This window comes from Dufourea novaeangliae, unplaced genomic scaffold (genome assembly GCF_001272555.1).
Source record: "Dufourea novaeangliae isolate 0120121106 unplaced genomic scaffold, ASM127255v1 scaffold2, whole genome shotgun sequence".
Lineage (NCBI taxonomy): Eukaryota > Metazoa > Arthropoda > Insecta > Hymenoptera > Halictidae > Dufourea > Dufourea novaeangliae.
The window spans coordinates 1,474,236-1,492,392 of record NW_015373882.1 but is presented as its reverse complement, the minus strand read 5'-3'; the positions used below and the strand labels follow the sequence as shown (position 1 = coordinate 1,492,392).

Genomic DNA, 18,157 nt, shown 5'->3' with positions numbered 1-18,157 from the left:
GAAAAATCACCGTGATTGGGAACGAACGTGATCGAATCACGAGTGATTGCGAGTGATTCACAAGTAGCAGTTTACGTCATCTCTAATCTGCACATCAGGTCTACAGCAGAATCTAGTAGTATATGTTTAGAGCAGGTCTGGCTGACTGGGATATTTATTTAAAATTGTTTTTGCAAATTTACTATTCCCATTTCCATTTCCTTTCACAATAACATAACAAAACGATAACCTAAGGATATCTGAATGTTGTCGTTCATGATTCCTAAAAAATATTCTTTGCGATATCCTTTCGATGCAACTAGTTATTTTAGAATTATTTAGACCAGTTTAGACAGATACCATAGAGTTATCTTTCCAATATCTGAAGCAGATATCTAATTGACATCTACGAGATAACTAAAAGATGCCGAAAAGATGTACCTTCGATATTTATTCGGCAGCCGAACAGATATTTGTTCAAACAGGATTACAGATATCTGTATTTTTTATGGGACACCTAAAAAGCACCTTTTACTGCTTTTAGGTGTTACTTAGTAGTGTCTTTAGTTCAAGCGATATTTAGGGTTATCGATATGCGAGTGTTGAAAGCGCGAAGTTTGAAAGAAATGTAATAGGAGATGGGAGAAAGGTGAAGTGGCACATGTAGGAAACGATTTGAAATCAGTAGTTACTCATCCAAAAGGATAGATTTCAAGTTATTTATGTTTGAATAATTTCTCTTTATCTCCCTCTCCTAATATGCAAACCAATGCTAAGATGTTAAACACTCGCAAACTGGACAGTTGATAAATGACAGGGAATGGATTGGCAAATAGGAAGTCGTTTTAATTAATTAATAATTTCCTGATTGGATGTCGGTATCTAAGACATTTTGATAATAAACAAATTGTATTTGTTTTTATAATTGGGCAAGGAGATGATGCTCCTTGTTTCTTTTTTTCCGCCATTCATCTCTGGACATTACAACTATCCAGACGCGTTCTCGAACATAGAGAGTATTTGTAAAAGTAAATTCATTTACATAAGTGTAAAAAGGTGTTGAAATTAAAATTAAAGAATTGTGAACAGTTTGAATTGAAATTGTTATTTAATTGAATACTTAAATTCAAAATCACAATTAAAAGCGCCCCATAGGCGCTAGCTCACGCCATATTTCCCACGAAGCTTTAAAATTCCCTAAGGAGAACGCAACATAGGCATCTCACTGTTATGTGGGTCTGGTTAACTGGGAGCCTGAAATGTCACTGTTAACGTTATTGCTAGAGACTTTTGGTATGTACTTGGCAGGAGTTGGTCACACGTTGGTCTTGTGATCCAACAGCTGAGGGAGGTGCGAATTTGTCGAGAAGCAGAAATTAATTTTTTGACAGAGATTTATTGGAATACATCGAGAAATTTAAAAGACGACAACGAAAATGGTGGACCGTGCAAATATTAAAGAGATGATACCGGCTCTGCCAGACGAGAAAATTGGTAATCAATTTAAAAAAAGAAACAGTCCCCTGTTAATTTGACATTGCCCCTCCCAAAAGTGTAATATGTTTATATGATAAAGAAGCATTCTTATGCTCTTATTTTTCTTACTTTTTTTATCTACCTATTGTAATGGTAATAATATCTTAAAATCTTTTAGATATGCTAGCAGCCACAAGTATTCTACAACAACAGGCAGCTGATATTCGAAATCAAAGAATCACTTGGGAGTCATATTCACGGTAAGAATATTGAAATTAATTTGACTACTATGGCAAATTTACTATCTAGAATTTATAATATAATACTTTATAGAATACTTCATGAGAATACATGAATACATCTACAAGTATCGCATATTTTACAGGTCTCAAATGATATCAAAGGAAGATCATGATTTTATAGTTGCTTTCGATACAAGCGACGCTAGTGTAAGAGAGGCAAAGCTGAAAGAGAATCCACATCAAGCTGCTAAGACTTTCTTGAATTTACTTGGTCATGTTTCAAGAGATCAGACCATTCAATATATTCTTGTTATGATTGATGATATGCTGCAGGTATATAATTTTATTTAATACAGCAAAATATGTGATCTATTTTGTTTAAATATTTCTGAATAGTTGTCTTTACAATTAGGAAGACCGTAGTCGTGTGGAAATCTTCAGAGAACATTCTAATTGCAAAAGAGAATCAGTATGGGGACCTTTTTTAAATTTACTGAATAGACAGGATGGATTTATCATGAACATGACTTCTCGTATTATTGCCAAGCTTGCTTGTTGGAGTCATGATTTAATGGAAAAAACAGATCTTCAGTTCTACTTGACCTGGCTCAAGGATCAACTGAAACTCAGTGTAAGTCCAAAGACAAATGTTTATTAACTTTTGTAATCTAAAGAAAAAAATAAGTTCTCTATTACATGCTTTATATTTGTTGCTTAGCTTTTATTTTTATAGAATACAGTTATGTGTGTGCACAATTTAGGTGATGGGTTCTCATTGTATAAACAATCAAATTTATTAAGTTGTAATATAAAATTTCACACAACATAGTTCAAAGTACAGCTCATAAAAATATGCATTCTTATCTGTCTCATTGTACATTCACTTAACATATATCTTTTACATATACACGATTGTGCGGTTGTATAAATAAAACTGCAGATAAAGTATTACACTGTAAATGCAACTAACCACAGTGCAGAAACTTAGGTATATTGCAACTGACCATGCAGCAGATCCATGTTGCTTTTTCCAAGGTAAAAAATAGATAGAAATGTTCTTGAATTAAGATTCGAATGCATATACCAAGTCACATGGGTTTTAGTTTGAGGCTCTTCAAGACACAGACTTGCATGTGGGAGTAGAACAAGGCAACGCTGTGGACAAAGAGGCATATGAGCTACACGAACACCAGAACCCGGTTGGTTTTATAATAACTGATTGTTAATAAAACTAAATTCTTTCGATATAAATTTAATTATAACACATACATATATAATACAGAGAAAGTTTAACTCAATCATGCAAGTAAGTAATATTCCATGTAAAACATTTTCTTAAATGGACATGAAATTATAAAATTTGCAGTAAGACGATAATTAATATACGGATATTAACTATTTGTTTTACATTTCAGAAAAAGAGTTTACGGTAAAAGATATTCTGTACATAAAATTCGAATTGATAATGATTTTGTTATTTCATTTCTTTTGTGCGCACACATAATTTCAACATCTTGTTTGATTGTTTAATAAGTGTGACTTAAAATAATACATGTCTCTTCATTTTTATTCAGAATAACGAATACATTCAATCCGTGGCACGTTGCCTGCAAATGATGCTTCGTATAGACGAATATCGTTTTGCGTTCGTATCTGTAGATGGAATTTCCACTTTGCTTAGCGTCTTAACAGGCAGAGTAAACTTCCAAGTGCAATATCAACTTATATTTTGCTTATGGGTACTTACTTTCAATCCATTACTTGCAGAAAAAATGAACAAGTATGTATGGCATTGTAGAGCACACATTTACAGATGACTATTGCCTCTATAACATTGTAACAATAATACTTTGCATTTTAGATTCAATGTAATACCTATCTTGGCTGATATAATAAGTGATTCTGTGAAAGAGAAAGTAACTCGTATTATTTTAGCAGTATTTAGGGTAAGTTTGTATACTGTAAATATTCGATTTGTATTGTACTTATTTATTATCTATATTACATATAGAATCTTATTGAGAAAGTAGCGGATGCACAAGTTGCTAAAGAACATTGCATCGCCATGGTACAGTGCAAAGTATTGAAACAACTTTCCATTTTGGGACAACGTAAGTTCGATGATGAAGATATCACCGGTGATATCGAATTCTTAAACGACAAATTGCAAGCATCTGTTCAGGATTTAAGTTCCTTCGACGAATATTCGACCGAAGTAAAATCCGGACGCCTTGAATGGTCTCCCGTTCATAAATCTGGCAAATTCTGGCGGGAGAACGCCAGCCGACTTAATGAGAAGAATTACGAATTGCTGCGTATTTTAGTCCACTTGTTGGGGTCTAATAAAGACCCTCTTGTTCTCAGCGTAGCTAGCTTTGATATTGGAGAATACGTAAGACACTATCCACGCGGCAAACAGTATGTTTTAAAGAAATTTTTGCATTCTATAGCCGATTCTCCGAACATTTTACTTATTAAATGTCTACAATGCTTCCAGTATAATCGAGCAACTTGGAGGTAAGCAACGAGTGATGCAACTCCTTGGACATGAAGATCCGAATGTGAGATATGAAGCTCTTCTTGCTGTTCAAAAGCTTATGGTGCACAATTGGTATATAATTACTGCGTATATGATATCAGATACTTATAATACTTAAATGTTACTAAACTGGTGGGCATTTAATTCGTAGGGAATACTTAGGAAAACAATTAGAAAAAGAGCAAACAGGAACGTCAGGTGCTCCAGGGTCAAAAACTGGCGCGCAAGTACCAGCAAAAGCTTAAGTAGAGCAGTAATTATACTGTTACACCTTTACAGTTGCAAGTTTCTCTTGAAATCCGTACAATTTATCTTCCGTATGTATCTCACTCGTATAATATACTTTTATTGCGTGTAAAAACCGGTGTAGTAAATGTGCGAAAGTAAAATTCGATTGAAAACTACATTCCTTTGAATTTCGACATAGTTGCTTGTAGATACAAAGAATTATACTCTATCGGCAAATGTATTAAAAAAAAGCGACGTCCCGATAATAAGACGAGCATGTTTATAGAGTGATATTAATGGGATTTGTAATTAAGATGTTTAATGGAATGTTAAGAAAAATAAAGTATTATTATTACTAGAAGATGGTACAAAAGTACGTACATTCGAATTTTCATTCATTTCTCTGCAAATGATAGTTTCACGTTAATATTACAGGATGTCAATTGTGTTACGAGATATCGAAAGATGTATGGTATATCAACTTCCCTTACGGAATCATCGTCGCCACAAAGACGGCATCTTGTTCTGTTCCCTACTCCTGACACGCTAATAGCTGTCTCCGTTACTGGGCCCAGCAATGTTCCACACTTTCGACAAACTAAAGTCTGTAACAGCAATAGTACCAGGAATTAAATTTTCTATTGATGGGGCAGAAAATTAAAAAAAATGTTAAGCGTACAGTAGTCTTGTCTGAACAATGAAATAGACGATCTTGAAGCAAAAACGAACAGCCGTGGGATATTAACGAATCTCTTTCCATTTCTCCGAATCGAACACCTCCACCTCTTCGTCTACCTTTTATAGGTTGCCTTGTTAAAACATCTATCGGTCCAGTACTTCTAACCTGTAAGTGATGCATTGACAATAATAACTACTACCTACATATAAGTAGTGTATTACCAATAACAATTCTTGGAATGATATCAGAAATTTAATATTTACTGACTTGCCACTTATCCGAAACCATGTGCCGCAATCGTTGATAATGTACAACTCCAAAGAAAATATCGGCGGTCATTTCTCTTCCATCTATTCCCGAATACATCCTTTCGGTTCCGTAATAATTATAACCACCACGTTCCAACAATTTTCCAAAATATTCAACAGCCGTTTCATTTTCGTTAAACCTAAAAGACGTTGCATCGTGTACTAATCCATGTATGGCTGCCGATTTTCCTGCCATCAGTTCGATCATCATAGCTATAAATATACATAGATTATAATTTCAATATTTCTGTACATAGAAATACACATTTTAAAAGAAAATTGACTTCACCTATTGTCATACGACTTGGAAAACCATGGGGATTGAACACAATATCAGGGATTAAACCAGTTTCTGTAAATGGCAAATCCTCCGCCGGCCATTTTTGTGAACAGATACCTTTTTGTCCTGCCCTCGAGGCAAATTTGTCTCCAACGCTTGGGTTACGCTAAAATGTGGAGAAATTGATCAGTATCGACAGCACGTATTAATTTGTACTACACAAATTGATATTCCACTCACTGATATGCGAAAAGTAATGCAAGCTCTGCGTGGAATATGACTGTGCAATGTGCCACAGAGTTTTACAGTATCAACACGAGCGTCTTCTTTCCCATGATATTTACCGGTAACATATGTTGACTGATCTGCGTCGTAGTAACTGTTAAAGTAAATTCATCTTACATAGAGTCTTGCTTAACACTGCAAGAAACATTGACTGTACCAATAACCTACCAGTAATAAACATCGCCCTCAGAAATAGTAATACCAGGTATAGGGAGACCATCAGTATCCAATTTTTCTGCAAGCTCAGGTTTATCTGGATTACGAGCAAAATAACTTTTTTGATCTTTCAAGTCTACAAATTCCGATTTATAAATTGTCCCGTGAGCAAAGCCCCTATCATATGCGGCTTTATTTATAATCATCGCATCTTCCATATCGTATCCCTAAAGATTTACACGGTATATTATAAAATATTGAATATAAATTGCATATTCAAAAATATTTTTTTCCTATACTCACTGTATACGAAACAACAGCAACTATTGCATTAGTACCCATGGCGAAATCGTCAAGATTGATCTTGTCGTGATGGACAGGGCGAAAAAGTGGTGTTGTAGGTGTTTGGAGTCTGTACAATTTAGTTTCAGATTGTAACTGCCATATATGACATGGAGTGCCCATCGTTTGTTTACCCATCTACAAAATAATACAATTAAGTATCTGCAAATTCATTAAGTAAGAATAAGAGTTCGTAAAAAGTCTCACTTGACATTGATACATATTTCTTGGACTTTGATTACAGTCTGGCATTGGAATAAGACTTGCTAAATTACTTAGAAAAGCTGTTTTTGATAATTCTTGATGTGATGTTAACTGTAAAGACAAAGTGAATGAAAATTCAGTAGATAATATAAGATGATATAAAAAAAACATTTATTACTCCTTCATAAGCCTCCTCGGGTGTGACACAAATATCTAAATAAATTTGTTCGAATGTGCCTATATATTCTATCTTTTTAGCAGCCAAATTCATCACTGGTCTCATCATGCGAGCTGCACATGTGAATAAATATAATCCTGGATATTGGGCTGATACAGTCTTCTTTGGTACTAGAGCAATTTCCATTGTAGATGGAATCTAAAAATGTGTAACCCAATAAAGTTAACCTAAATTAATCGTTCTATCGCATAAAATTTGTGACATTACTTCTTGCCCTTTTATTTTAAGTAATCTCAACTTGTCAGTCACTCTAGCAACTATATTGTCATCTATTAAACCAATTAATTTTCCGTCCAATATCACAACATACGAATTCTTCCAATTGTCAGCGATAGATAAGGGGATCATTCCAAGATCCATTAGCATTATAGCAATATTGTTTTTCAACTTTGGTTTTGGGTGTTTTGTAATGATGCAATTCATCGTTAAATGATTCAAAAGCCCACAAGGTGCACCATCGGGTGTATGCACAGGGCAGATAAAGCCTACGATCGAATAAACTATTAGTAACTACATCCCCTATTAACCCTCGTACAGTGAATGCTGGGTCATTTTGGCTATTTCATATTCTTTGTTCAATACTGTATTTGCTATTCATACTTCAATACTGTCTATAGCTATAAGTATACGTAATTATATGAACTTTAAAACATACATAAAATTTTATACACAATTCACAAAAAATTTTCTGTTTGTACCACATGGGTTATTGATAGTTTTTAGCAGAACATACTACAAATACGTTTATTGTGTACACTGTATGATGTTTATAAGTTTGTAATAACGAAAAGTTTATCGTAATCCGTTGAGGGCCCACTAGATGCAAAACGTGTTAATATCACAATAATTTCTTGATTGTAATAAACTTACCCCATGCATCTGGCAATAATTGTCTAGCTTCAGTGGTCCTCATTTCTTGGAAGAAAGAACCTCTATGGATCGCACGAAAATGGCTCATGTAACGCATTCTATTAATATTTTCGGCAACTATTGTAAGACCAGAATTTTGCATAAGACCTAAACCAGTTGGCGACCTTAAATTTCCAGTTGCCAAGAAATTTTCCATTTGCGATTCAAGCGAGCTTGTGTGTTTCATTACATTTAACATTTCCTCTGTATTGATGCAAAAAAAATAAATTACTTTTAAGCATAAACTACTAAAGGTTGAAGATTATATAGTTGTTTAAATACTTACGTACGCTTAAAGTATACCTGTTACCCGCACTTCTCGCACGCTTTAAAATACCCATTTTTAGACCTGTTAACCAAGTATATAATTTTTCTTTCAAAACTTGTAAATACAGATGCCCACCAAGTAGGCATTCTTGCATCATTACAGCATCAGCTCCCTCAACGGCGCACTTATTGTTCGCAAGAGCGAACAGCTTTTTTGTCATGAAAACAAGTAAATAAAATTTATCTAATGGATCATCAAGATGTATTGCTATACAATGCCTGAAAATAATGCCGATTAAACACAGAATAATACATGAGCATAGTAACAAATTAATTTAACTCACTTAATAATGAAATCACAAACATCTGTATCAGTAGCATCTTGAGGCAATTCAAAAAATTTTATTCTGAACATTCTGCCTATATAAGCCTTGCATTCCTCATGGCTGTGGAGATCTTGTTCATGTATAGCTCTGAGCATGTTTAAAATACAACCTTTGTAATAAAGATCGTCTTCGCAACCAGCTGTCAACGCATTATAAATAAAAATATCCGAGACAACTACCAAACATTTCAACATCAAGATTAGTGGAACATAGTATAGAATCTTCCTATGCGTGAACATTAATTTTGCAGATCCATCGGTTACGTAGTGCAATGTATTGTTCTGCAAAACATATTTTTATAGTAATATAATGTAGTCTATTAGATTGCATATTCTACTGTATAAAATACATACGGTTGCAGTGTTATCGTCTCGTACACTTCTCAGAAGTAGACCAAGGTCGCTAAATTGTATTCCACGAGCTTTCCATCCTGATCTCTTAATAGCTATAGGATAATTTCTCCTTGTCATTAAAAGCATTCTGATAAGTCTTTCGAGTCCTTTAATTATAAAGTATCCACCCCATTCCTGTTCATGTTCGCCGTGACTAACTAATTCCTTTGGACTCATTTTACTCAAATGACACCTATTGGACTACAGGATCAAATGTAAACTAGATATACATATACTAGGTGTCCCACGTAAGTATTGCCACAAAATTTCAGGACTTTCCTTGAATTTTACAAAAAATTGTGTTAGACAAAAGCTCAACTATATTTAAGTCTGTATAATTTTCGTAAATCGTAGTTTCTTCAACTGCATTTTTTTTGGAGGTACGGATGTTACCTGTATTGTTTTAAATGAAGATATAGCATTTTTTCAACATTTTTTATTAAAACGAATCATGAAAAGTCTAATTATACATGTTACAGAAAAGCACAAGTAACAAGTAAAAAGTCAATGGAAGATGTGCAACGTCACTGTATATCAAGGTGTTCGCTTGAGATACAATTGAATATTCAAAGGTACAGGTGTAACGCAACACTGCACACCTACTACTCATTTTTTGTTATTTGTGTTTTCTGTGTAACATATATATAGTTGTAAACATAATTATTGCATACTATACAACCAGCTGAAAAAGAAGGTATAGTTTCATTTAAAAGAACAAAGATCACCTTTAAATCTTAGCAGTTCCTATTAAAAAAAATTGTCTTTATCAAATGATTTCCTCCTCAAGAATAAAGTAAGTTCTACTTGAAATACTTTTGCAAAAAACGAATAATTGTGTAGATAATCAAATGAAGATTGAAATGGGACATCCCGTACATTTATCTAACACAATTTTTTGTATAGTCCAAGGAAAGTCCAGAAACTTCTTGATGACACTTATATAAGACAGTCTATATAAACTATTAACTTTACATTGTTATGTTACATACTTTAACCATAATTGGAATTTCTCCTAAATCTCTTTCGAGAGCTTCTTGAGTTTTACCATTGATAGACCAACCCAGTCTAACTGTTATTTTTCCTCTGTAAGTACATCCTCTCTGACGACACTCTGTGGGATAAATCTTATGATGCTTTACTCCAATAGTACCTGTAGGGACGGTAGGCTGATGTATAGACACATCGTCAACCCACAGAGCAACTTTATCTTCATTTGGAAGATGAATATAAACAAGAGGATTGTCTCTAACAGCCTCTGACAGACCATCTTCTAACATGTAATTGAAAGAATCTATATGCGGGGAACCTAAATTTTGCAGCAACTAAAATATATAAGAATACTTCAGAAAACATGGTACATAAACAAAAACAGAGTTGTATTTTTATGTAACTAAAATTTTAATATTTACGGGATTCTGTGTTTCCGGCGGTTTACCGAAATTTTTCGAAGTATTTGTTAATTTCGGTTCGATCAACATTCTTGTATCTGTGAAAAATTTGTCAGTAAACATATTAAACGTAACTCAAATATAATAATATGATGCATAAACGTGCTTTGCCTAAATGCATTTAACTCACGTGGAGTGGAGCGCGGCAGCAGTCAGCAGCGCTTACAGGGAGAGCAACTTAGTGCAAGCACAGTGCAATTGAACTTTCCTAGACTTATATCAGATATTAGCACTAGAGATGGCGTGAACTGCTACTTGTGAATCACTCGTGATCGATCACGTTCGTTCTCAATCACGGTGATTTTTCACAGTGATTAGTGATTTCTTGTGATCGTTTCTGATTGGTGGATGGAGAAACCTAACAGTTCTTTACACGCGACACATAATCTGTATATTTTATATTAACGACATCAAAACAAAAATTCGAGTTATATCGTATAAAGTGAAGGAATAATTACTGATTTTTACAAACACAATTAGTAATGTAATTCATCGTAAAATCATATTGAATACGTTTTTCTGTTTAAAGATCAAGGACTTACGATCGCAGTGAGAAAATTCACTCAAGATAAACAAATCGCTTATACATACCTTTATCAATTTTTAAATGCTTCAATTTGGTTCAAAGATTGTTTTATCATGCTTCACACTTATATTTTCTTGAAACCACTGTAAATATTTTAAATATAATGCATCACAACACCAAATTATTCAGTGTCCACAAAATATATACCACATTTATAAATATTAGTATACATCTATATTACGTCTACTTACTATAGTTATGATATTTATGTATTCCTTATGCATAATTAATCAAAAATACTGTGTATTAGTATGGTTTCATGTAAAAAATAACGTTAATTATAACACTGAGCACAAAACTCTATTGTTGAAAATAAGACTCTCGAATCCGCCATGAGCAGTGTTGCCACGTTGTTCAGCACGACTAGTACTAGAGTCGGCTGTGCTAACGTGCTAACTGCTAAAGTTCTTTACAATTGGTTCAGTTGGGTTCAGTTCATATTTATCAGCATTTACCAACGAATGCATGAATTTGAAAATTTCTACTGAAAAATGAGTGTCTCAAGCAAGTCACTTAACGATAAAATTTTAAATTTACGTCCAGAACTTTCAAATGGCATTTCACCAGAGATATTCGAAAGAATTTGTGAGCAACCACTGGCGCAACCGTTTTTAAAATGGTTCAACGAGAATGTGAATTACATAAATGTTCTTTCTAACGAAGAACTACAAATGTAATAACATTTTATTTTACAGGTGTTTTATAAATTGTAAATTACACCTTTTTCTTTTATTGAATGTTCCAGAAAAAATAGATTACAAAATAACAATGAATGGTTGGAAGGTCCTGAATTGGACTGTGCATTAGAAGAAGCCACCAAGAAATGTCCTGATTTATTAAAAATCGTTTCCTTTGATGACACAAATATAACTGATTTGTTTGTCGAATATGAAACAGTTAAAGATGCATATAAGGAAGATGAAAACTTTATTCTTGTTATACAAAATGGAATTAGTAATTTAAAGTATGACAGTTATTGTACATATTTCATTTGTGTTTGTGTTAATATGTTTAACCAAAATTTTCCTACAGAGAGGTAGAAACACAGCTCGATGAGAATATTGAAAAAGAATCGGAGTACCTGCACAGAGAATGTATTACGGCAGATAAAACGTATGAAGATTGTTTAGCAATTTTGAATGATTTTGATGCAAATAATCGTGAGTTTTACAGAGAAGTTGAGTGTCTGTTAAATATGTATGCAGATGCAGCTGAAAATGTAGGTATCTTAATTGAGCTTCTCCTGAATCATTGTAATACAAGCATTTTATTTATAGAAAGGAGTACCATTAGTATGGACCCAAATGCCACTGGAACTTTTCAGTAAAAACCTAGAACTGTACAATCATTATTTAGGTGTTCATATAAAAAATCAATTTGGAGATATTTTCAAAGAAGGGGACAAAAAAGACTCAAACTATGTTTCCTTAATTAATGATTGTCCAGAAATACATATAGACAATGAAAAGCTACAGGAATTAACATTGTGTAAAGCAAAGTAACTTATTTCTAATAGTAATTACAGATTAACCCTTGTGTAGGCAACCAAAATTTGAGCAATCGGAATACTTCTATTATGACAGATTAGATAAACATAGATAATTTTACTTTCATACTGTTCCAAAACTCTTAGTTCTCCCTTTCTGTAATATACCAAATGCTGTTCTGGACAAGAACATAAAAAATTGTGAAAAGAAATTTAGCAATGGATACCTGGGTACTGGGGTATCTGGTTGCATACACAAGGGTTAAATATTCAATATATATGTTGGTTTTCATATAATTTGTATTTTATTATATAGCTTAACTAATATAAAGGTAGAAGAAATTCTAGCTAAAATACGAGCAGTGTCATACATAGCGATGTTAGAACATGTGAAAGATATATACAATGCTGGCAATTTAAAAGTACCTAAAGTCTCTGAATTGAGGTAATCAAGTACTGTAAACGATCATTAATTTTAATAAAAAGTCCACTGTATATAAATATTAATTTTGCATGGTTAAATTAGGACAGAAATTTCAAAATTAACTTCAAAGAGAGATTTTTTGGAAGAAAGTGTGTCTCTACAAGAACGTCAGTTGACAGACATTACACAACAGTTTGCAGAATTAGAAATGAAAAAAGTTTTAAAACAGGATGCTTGTTCGAAACTCAAACAAAGAAAAGTACGATTGGAAGAGCTTAAGAACTTGTTATTTTTAGCGCGTGAGCATGGGCATGTTCATGCTGACTTATTATGTATCCTAATGCAGATACAGTTTTCCCGACTTCGAGATATTTCTGAATTTGTGGCTGATAGTCATCACTATCTGACATCAGAATATTCGCTGTCCTCGGCCAGATGTGTAAGTAATCGAGAACAAAAGACAGTATTAGTTCATGGAAGTTTATCGCTGAAAATCTGGTTTTTATGTAGGAAAGTATGCAGCAGCAACAGCAAGAGTATTTTACGCTTATGTCATCTTCTCCAAACACACATAACTCGTTCAACAAGATTTTAGTTTCTATGCTGTACAATGACGACAATGCACATCAATTTGATTCTGCATTAGATAGATATAACGAACTCATAGATGAAAACAGGGTCAAGAAACAATTCATAATAGAAACACATCCAAATTCTAGAATTGATAAATTGAAAATGTTGTAAGTATTGTATGTTCATAAAAGGGAATACATGGTGAATCATGAGAAACAAACGACCTATATGTCTTGGAAAGGAAAAATTGTACTAATTGAGTATGTCATTTTTAAGATCATTTGACGATTGTTGGCTCCTTTTTTGTTTCTTAAATCGCCTACTACTTATATTTCTGACTTCATAGTATTGTAAGTGGTATCAAAACAAGTTTAATAACATTGTGTGATCATGACCTTTCGATTATGGTGAATTACAATATTTATAAAAAATGTGTGCATATAAATTATACTAATGGTAAGATTTTTTCTTTCTTGTTTCCATGTAACTAGATTATAAATATCCTTCCATAAAAATGCTGACGTTGAAAGTAATTCGGTCATGTTATTATATGTCACTGAATTTGTTTGATGTTAGCTACAACACTGTGAGATCAAAAGTATACTGTGCTATTTAAAAAACATTATTTTTAAATTTAATAGGGATTTTGAGGTGTTTCTTTTTTCGTTTCTCTGTACAACATGATCAGTATTGTAGTTTCATGGTTACTATTGCAGTTTTATCGTTTAGGGGAAACGAAATAAGTGAGAAACTTGCGAGTGAAAGTCAGAAGGGACCAACTTACACTTTCAAATCAGGTTCCTATGAAATTGAAACGAGTTACAAAGAAATGTCCGAGCAATTGCAGAACATACACACGGACTTAACCAAAATGAGAAATCAAATGAAGAAACAAATGGTAAATTTATAGACACGAATGTGTAAAAAGCATTATTTCTGATACAATAATTGATATCATCCTTTATTACAGAAGACTCGCATAGGTTTTGAACTAGAAAGAAATGTACTGTGGCAACGATTTTTAGTTGATCCAGACACGTTAATAAGGAAATATAAAGAGGCCAAACTAATGTCAAATAAATCTTCTTTTGAAAATGTATTCGAAACCGAATAAGACACGATTTCCGAAACAATAATGTGAGTATTAAGAAGTAGTGAAAACGATTCTGAGGTATAGACGTTCTATGCGAGCGTTGAAATCACCGCTAATAGGCTAAATATAACTGTATATTTAAGACATTTCTATGTATTATTCACACCTGGATTATCCTATTATTTCTACTAAAAATATCCCACTTTCTTATTATATTGAATGAAATTCAATTTTCATAACAAATTAAGTATACACATACATATAGCGATAAAATGTTTAACGATGACATAGGGATACTTGGATTCTAAGAACAAAATATCAACTCTATCGTATAAAAACGAAGTGTCTCAGCATTTATTACAAAGGATATATGTAGCCGGATAAGGAGGTCAAAAGTGCCTTTAGATCTAATTAGACTGGCGATGGACCATTTGTCAGCATACTGAGAAAAAAACAATTTTATACCAATTTTTAACCTTCTATCTCGACTAGGAGGTTAGTAACAGAGAAAACCGAGATTATCCGTTTTTCCTTTATTTTCCGGTTTAATCGTATGCAAAACTTCTTTCAAAAATCATATTACATTGTAGTTACCGGGAAACGTGTAGAAATGTTTTTCTGATCTTTTGATTGAAAATGCTAGTCTTAAAAAATTAAGAACGCTAAAAATTGTTGATAAATCCGGATTTCCTATTGAAGTTTTAGAGTAACTAGATTTATTTTTTAACAGTAATAACATATTATCATAAATAGACTGCGGATTTTATGCAGTTATAGCTTTTCCAATTGTCTGAAATTCAGCATAGCAAGAAGTCTAATCAATTTTAGTCTGATTTTCATTTTATGTAAGAATTGATAGAACCTTTGACCCAGTAAAGAAATATCTGCTTATGTCTGTATGCCGTAAATAAATCTTGAAAAAGTGATATTTGCATAAAAACCGCAGGCTAATCATAAGTATTGTCCTCCAGTTTTCGCAAATTTGTTGGTAAGGTGCGTTGTAGTTGCAAAAATTAAAAACCGATTATTCGACGTTTTTCTGTGAATGTTCATTGTCGTTTAGTTAAAAATGAAAAAAACATATAATGCATGTAATAAAAAGAACATACATACTAAATGCGGGATTCGATTCCACGGTCGAAAACTTCGTCCAGCGGTTTAGCTCGGACGGCGTTCTTGGCAGTCGGGTAAATACAAGCCCTAGCAAAAAGTTTCCGATCACGCGCATTAATACGAAATTCACTGAGAATATTCATTACTTTAGGACTATAAAATGCTATCATATTAAGGTAGAAGTGATGGGAAATTAAAAGAAGGTTAATACGAAGTAAATAACGATAAAATTACAAACCTCCATTTATTATGAAAAAGAAACACGATAAGAAATGTTACGTAGAAAAAAGTTTCCGCTCAGGAGAAATCCTCGAAAAAGTTTCTGATCATGGTTAGAATAAGTAGGTACGTTCTTAAGTATGTGAAGGGTAGATTATAAGTATAAACACGAGAGGAGACCACAGAAATGCAAAAAGTAGTTCAGTTTTTCTGAGTCAGTTAATTAGTCGTACAATTTTATTCAGTACACAAGCAAACGAAAAGTTCAATATGCCACCACGCAAAGTGTATTCGAATGATATAAAGTTAAGAATAATCGAGCTTTTGAAGGAAGAAAATAGCCAAAGAAGAGTTGCGCAAATCGTAGGATGCAGTCAAAGTACAGTTAGTGACTTAAAAAAAATATGAGACAACTCCGAGAGAAATAAATCGGCAATGGGCTAAAAAAGGTTTCTGACCGTGCGGTTACAAATCGTTTAAATGAGATGTGAAAATGAGAAATGTTAAATGAGAAACCATATCGTACAAAAAGACATAAAAGAGAGCGTTTACAATGGTGTATAGTACATAAAGAGCGTGCATGTCACGCATATGCATCGTAACAGCAGATGATCAAAGATCATCATTTTCAGTTTTATAAAAATTCTTTAAATTTTAGACAAAAATATCCACAATCATATATGATCTGGAGTTGTATTAATGAGAAAAGAGTAGGCAAATTATATATTCTGTACCAAAATATGAATTCAGATAAGTATATATTCGCGATTTAGACACTTTTTTAATTCCTAGCATTGAAAACTGGCTTCAAGATTCGTCTAATTTTATTTTTCAAGCCGATAATGCTAGCTGTCACCGCAGCAAAGTTGTTATATAGTTACGCAATAATCGCATCAAAACTATGAAATGGCTGGCGAATCGTTCAGATATCAATCCCATCGAGAATTTGTGGACAAAACTAAAAAAACTGGTACGTGAAAAAAAATCACAGAATAAAGAACTTCGCCAAGCAATAACATATTATCCTGGGAAGAAATTTCCCCCGAAGAATGCAAAAACATTATTAATTCAATGCCACAACGAATTATTGCAGTAATACATTCACATGGAAATGTAACAAAATATTAATACCAAAAATTGTGTAAATTAACAAATCAGATCGGAGACTTTTTTTCCAAAATTTCCATCGACCGAAAACTTTTTTCCATGTAATATTTTGTTTTTCGTAGTTTTTCTTTTCCATAATAAATAGAAGTTTGTGTTACTTTATTGTTATTTAGAAGACAAAAATTCAATATATATATGTTACTTTTTCATGGAAAAACGTCGAAAAGATCAGTTCATAATTTTTATAACTACGACATACCTTACCAAAAAATTACCAAAAATTGAGGACAATTCTGATGATATGTCGTTACTGTAAAAAGATAAATGTAGTCGCTTTAAAACTTGAATAAGAAATCCGCATTTTTCAACAATTTTTAGTGTTTTTAATTTTGTACGCCCACGATTATCAACCAAAAAATCAGAACAAATTCTCTAACACGTACCCCGGTAACTACGAAGTATGTATTTAATGTGTTACAGAATTTTTGCATATGATTAAGTAGGGTAAACGAAGGAAAAATGGATAATCCGGATTTTCCGTTACTATAATACTCTCTTGGTCATAAAGATAGAAGGTTAAAAATTGGTAGAAATTGTTTTTGCTTGGTATACTATCGAATGGTCATTACCAATCCAATTTGGACTAAGGGCACATTTGACCCCCTTAACCGACTGTACCTTTTCGCGACAACCTTCTTTGCCGTTGCATCGTAAAAGCTGACACAAATTACTTAAACTGCTTATGCCAGATGTTCTCGCCAAGGTTGATCATGAATTCCGAAAAATGCCGGTTTTGTAATTAAATATACAGACTACATAGTGACTCATTATTTAATCAGTATTTCTTTATCAACTAATAGTTAATGAATTCCTAATTCTGTAGAAAATGGATTCTTTAAAATGATAAATAAAAGATAAACGTCTAAACAAATCGTCTCACACATAGTCCTTTCTTATTGAAAGCTAATACAGTGCTGTCAGATTTTTAATAAATTAGTCCGTAATAAAGTTGTAAAAATACAATAATATTGCTTCAACATTTAGAACAAAGTTTTCATTTTGGAGCAGAAATTGCCATATTGCGCTAAACCATTGACACAACTTGGGCAATGGTATTTAGTGTGAGATGAAATTTATACAGAGTAGTAAAGTGTGTCTGTGGTATCACACAGTGGTATCCCATCGGCTTGTTACTCGT

General features: G+C 33.0%; 3 protein-coding genes across 5 annotated transcripts; 2 read left to right on the top strand and 1 right to left on the bottom strand.

Moving 5' to 3' along the window:
* The first annotated feature begins 1,303 nt into the window (after positions 1 to 1,303).
* Positions 1,304 to 4,979, top strand: LOC107188457 (V-type proton ATPase subunit H). 3 transcript variants are annotated; one of them, XR_001516223.1, is made up of 11 exons: positions 1,304 to 1,473; positions 1,634 to 1,715; positions 1,841 to 2,030; positions 2,110 to 2,328; positions 2,801 to 2,896; positions 3,272 to 3,477; positions 3,559 to 3,643; positions 3,709 to 4,115; positions 4,195 to 4,308; positions 4,388 to 4,553; positions 4,900 to 4,979. XR_001516223.1 is itself a non-coding variant. In XM_015576787.1 (10 exons), the coding sequence occupies exons 1-10, from the start codon at positions 1,416 to 1,418 to the stop codon at positions 4,479 to 4,481; spliced, it is 1,551 nt and encodes a 516-aa protein (XP_015432273.1). In that variant the 5' UTR covers positions 1,304 to 1,415; the 3' UTR covers positions 4,482 to 4,832. The 3 variants fall into 3 exon arrangements, 2 of the variants coding, with proteins under 2 accessions (XP_015432273.1, XP_015432386.1); XM_015576787.1 differs by lacking the exon at positions 4,900 to 4,979 and having other exon boundaries at positions 4,388 to 4,832; XM_015576900.1 differs by lacking the exons at positions 2,801 to 2,896; positions 4,900 to 4,979 and having other exon boundaries at positions 4,388 to 4,832.
* Positions 4,794 to 10,463, bottom strand: LOC107188652 (DNA-directed RNA polymerase I subunit RPA2). Its single transcript, XM_015577017.1, has 16 exons — positions 10,320 to 10,463; positions 9,900 to 10,232; positions 8,872 to 9,111; positions 8,477 to 8,799; positions 8,152 to 8,411; positions 7,827 to 8,069; positions 7,164 to 7,441; positions 6,897 to 7,094; positions 6,722 to 6,829; positions 6,476 to 6,652; positions 6,185 to 6,399; positions 5,972 to 6,110; positions 5,741 to 5,897; positions 5,411 to 5,664; positions 5,144 to 5,308; positions 4,794 to 5,069 (listed from the first exon to the last, which is right to left on the bottom strand). Exons 1-16 carry the CDS (start codon positions 10,419 to 10,421, stop codon positions 4,860 to 4,862), a joined length of 3,402 nt encoding a protein of 1,133 aa, XP_015432503.1. The 5' UTR covers positions 10,422 to 10,463; the 3' UTR covers positions 4,794 to 4,859.
* An 876-nt stretch (positions 10,464 to 11,339) lies between these two features.
* On the top strand, positions 11,340 to 14,657 carry LOC107188062. Its single transcript, XM_015576335.1, has 9 exons — positions 11,340 to 11,617; positions 11,690 to 11,908; positions 11,977 to 12,163; positions 12,222 to 12,442; positions 12,747 to 12,875; positions 12,957 to 13,293; positions 13,365 to 13,594; positions 14,157 to 14,325; positions 14,398 to 14,657. Exons 1-9 carry the CDS (start codon positions 11,436 to 11,438, stop codon positions 14,539 to 14,541), a joined length of 1,818 nt encoding a protein of 605 aa, XP_015431821.1. The 5' UTR covers positions 11,340 to 11,435; the 3' UTR covers positions 14,542 to 14,657.
* Positions 14,658 to 18,157: the final 3,500 nt, after the last annotated feature.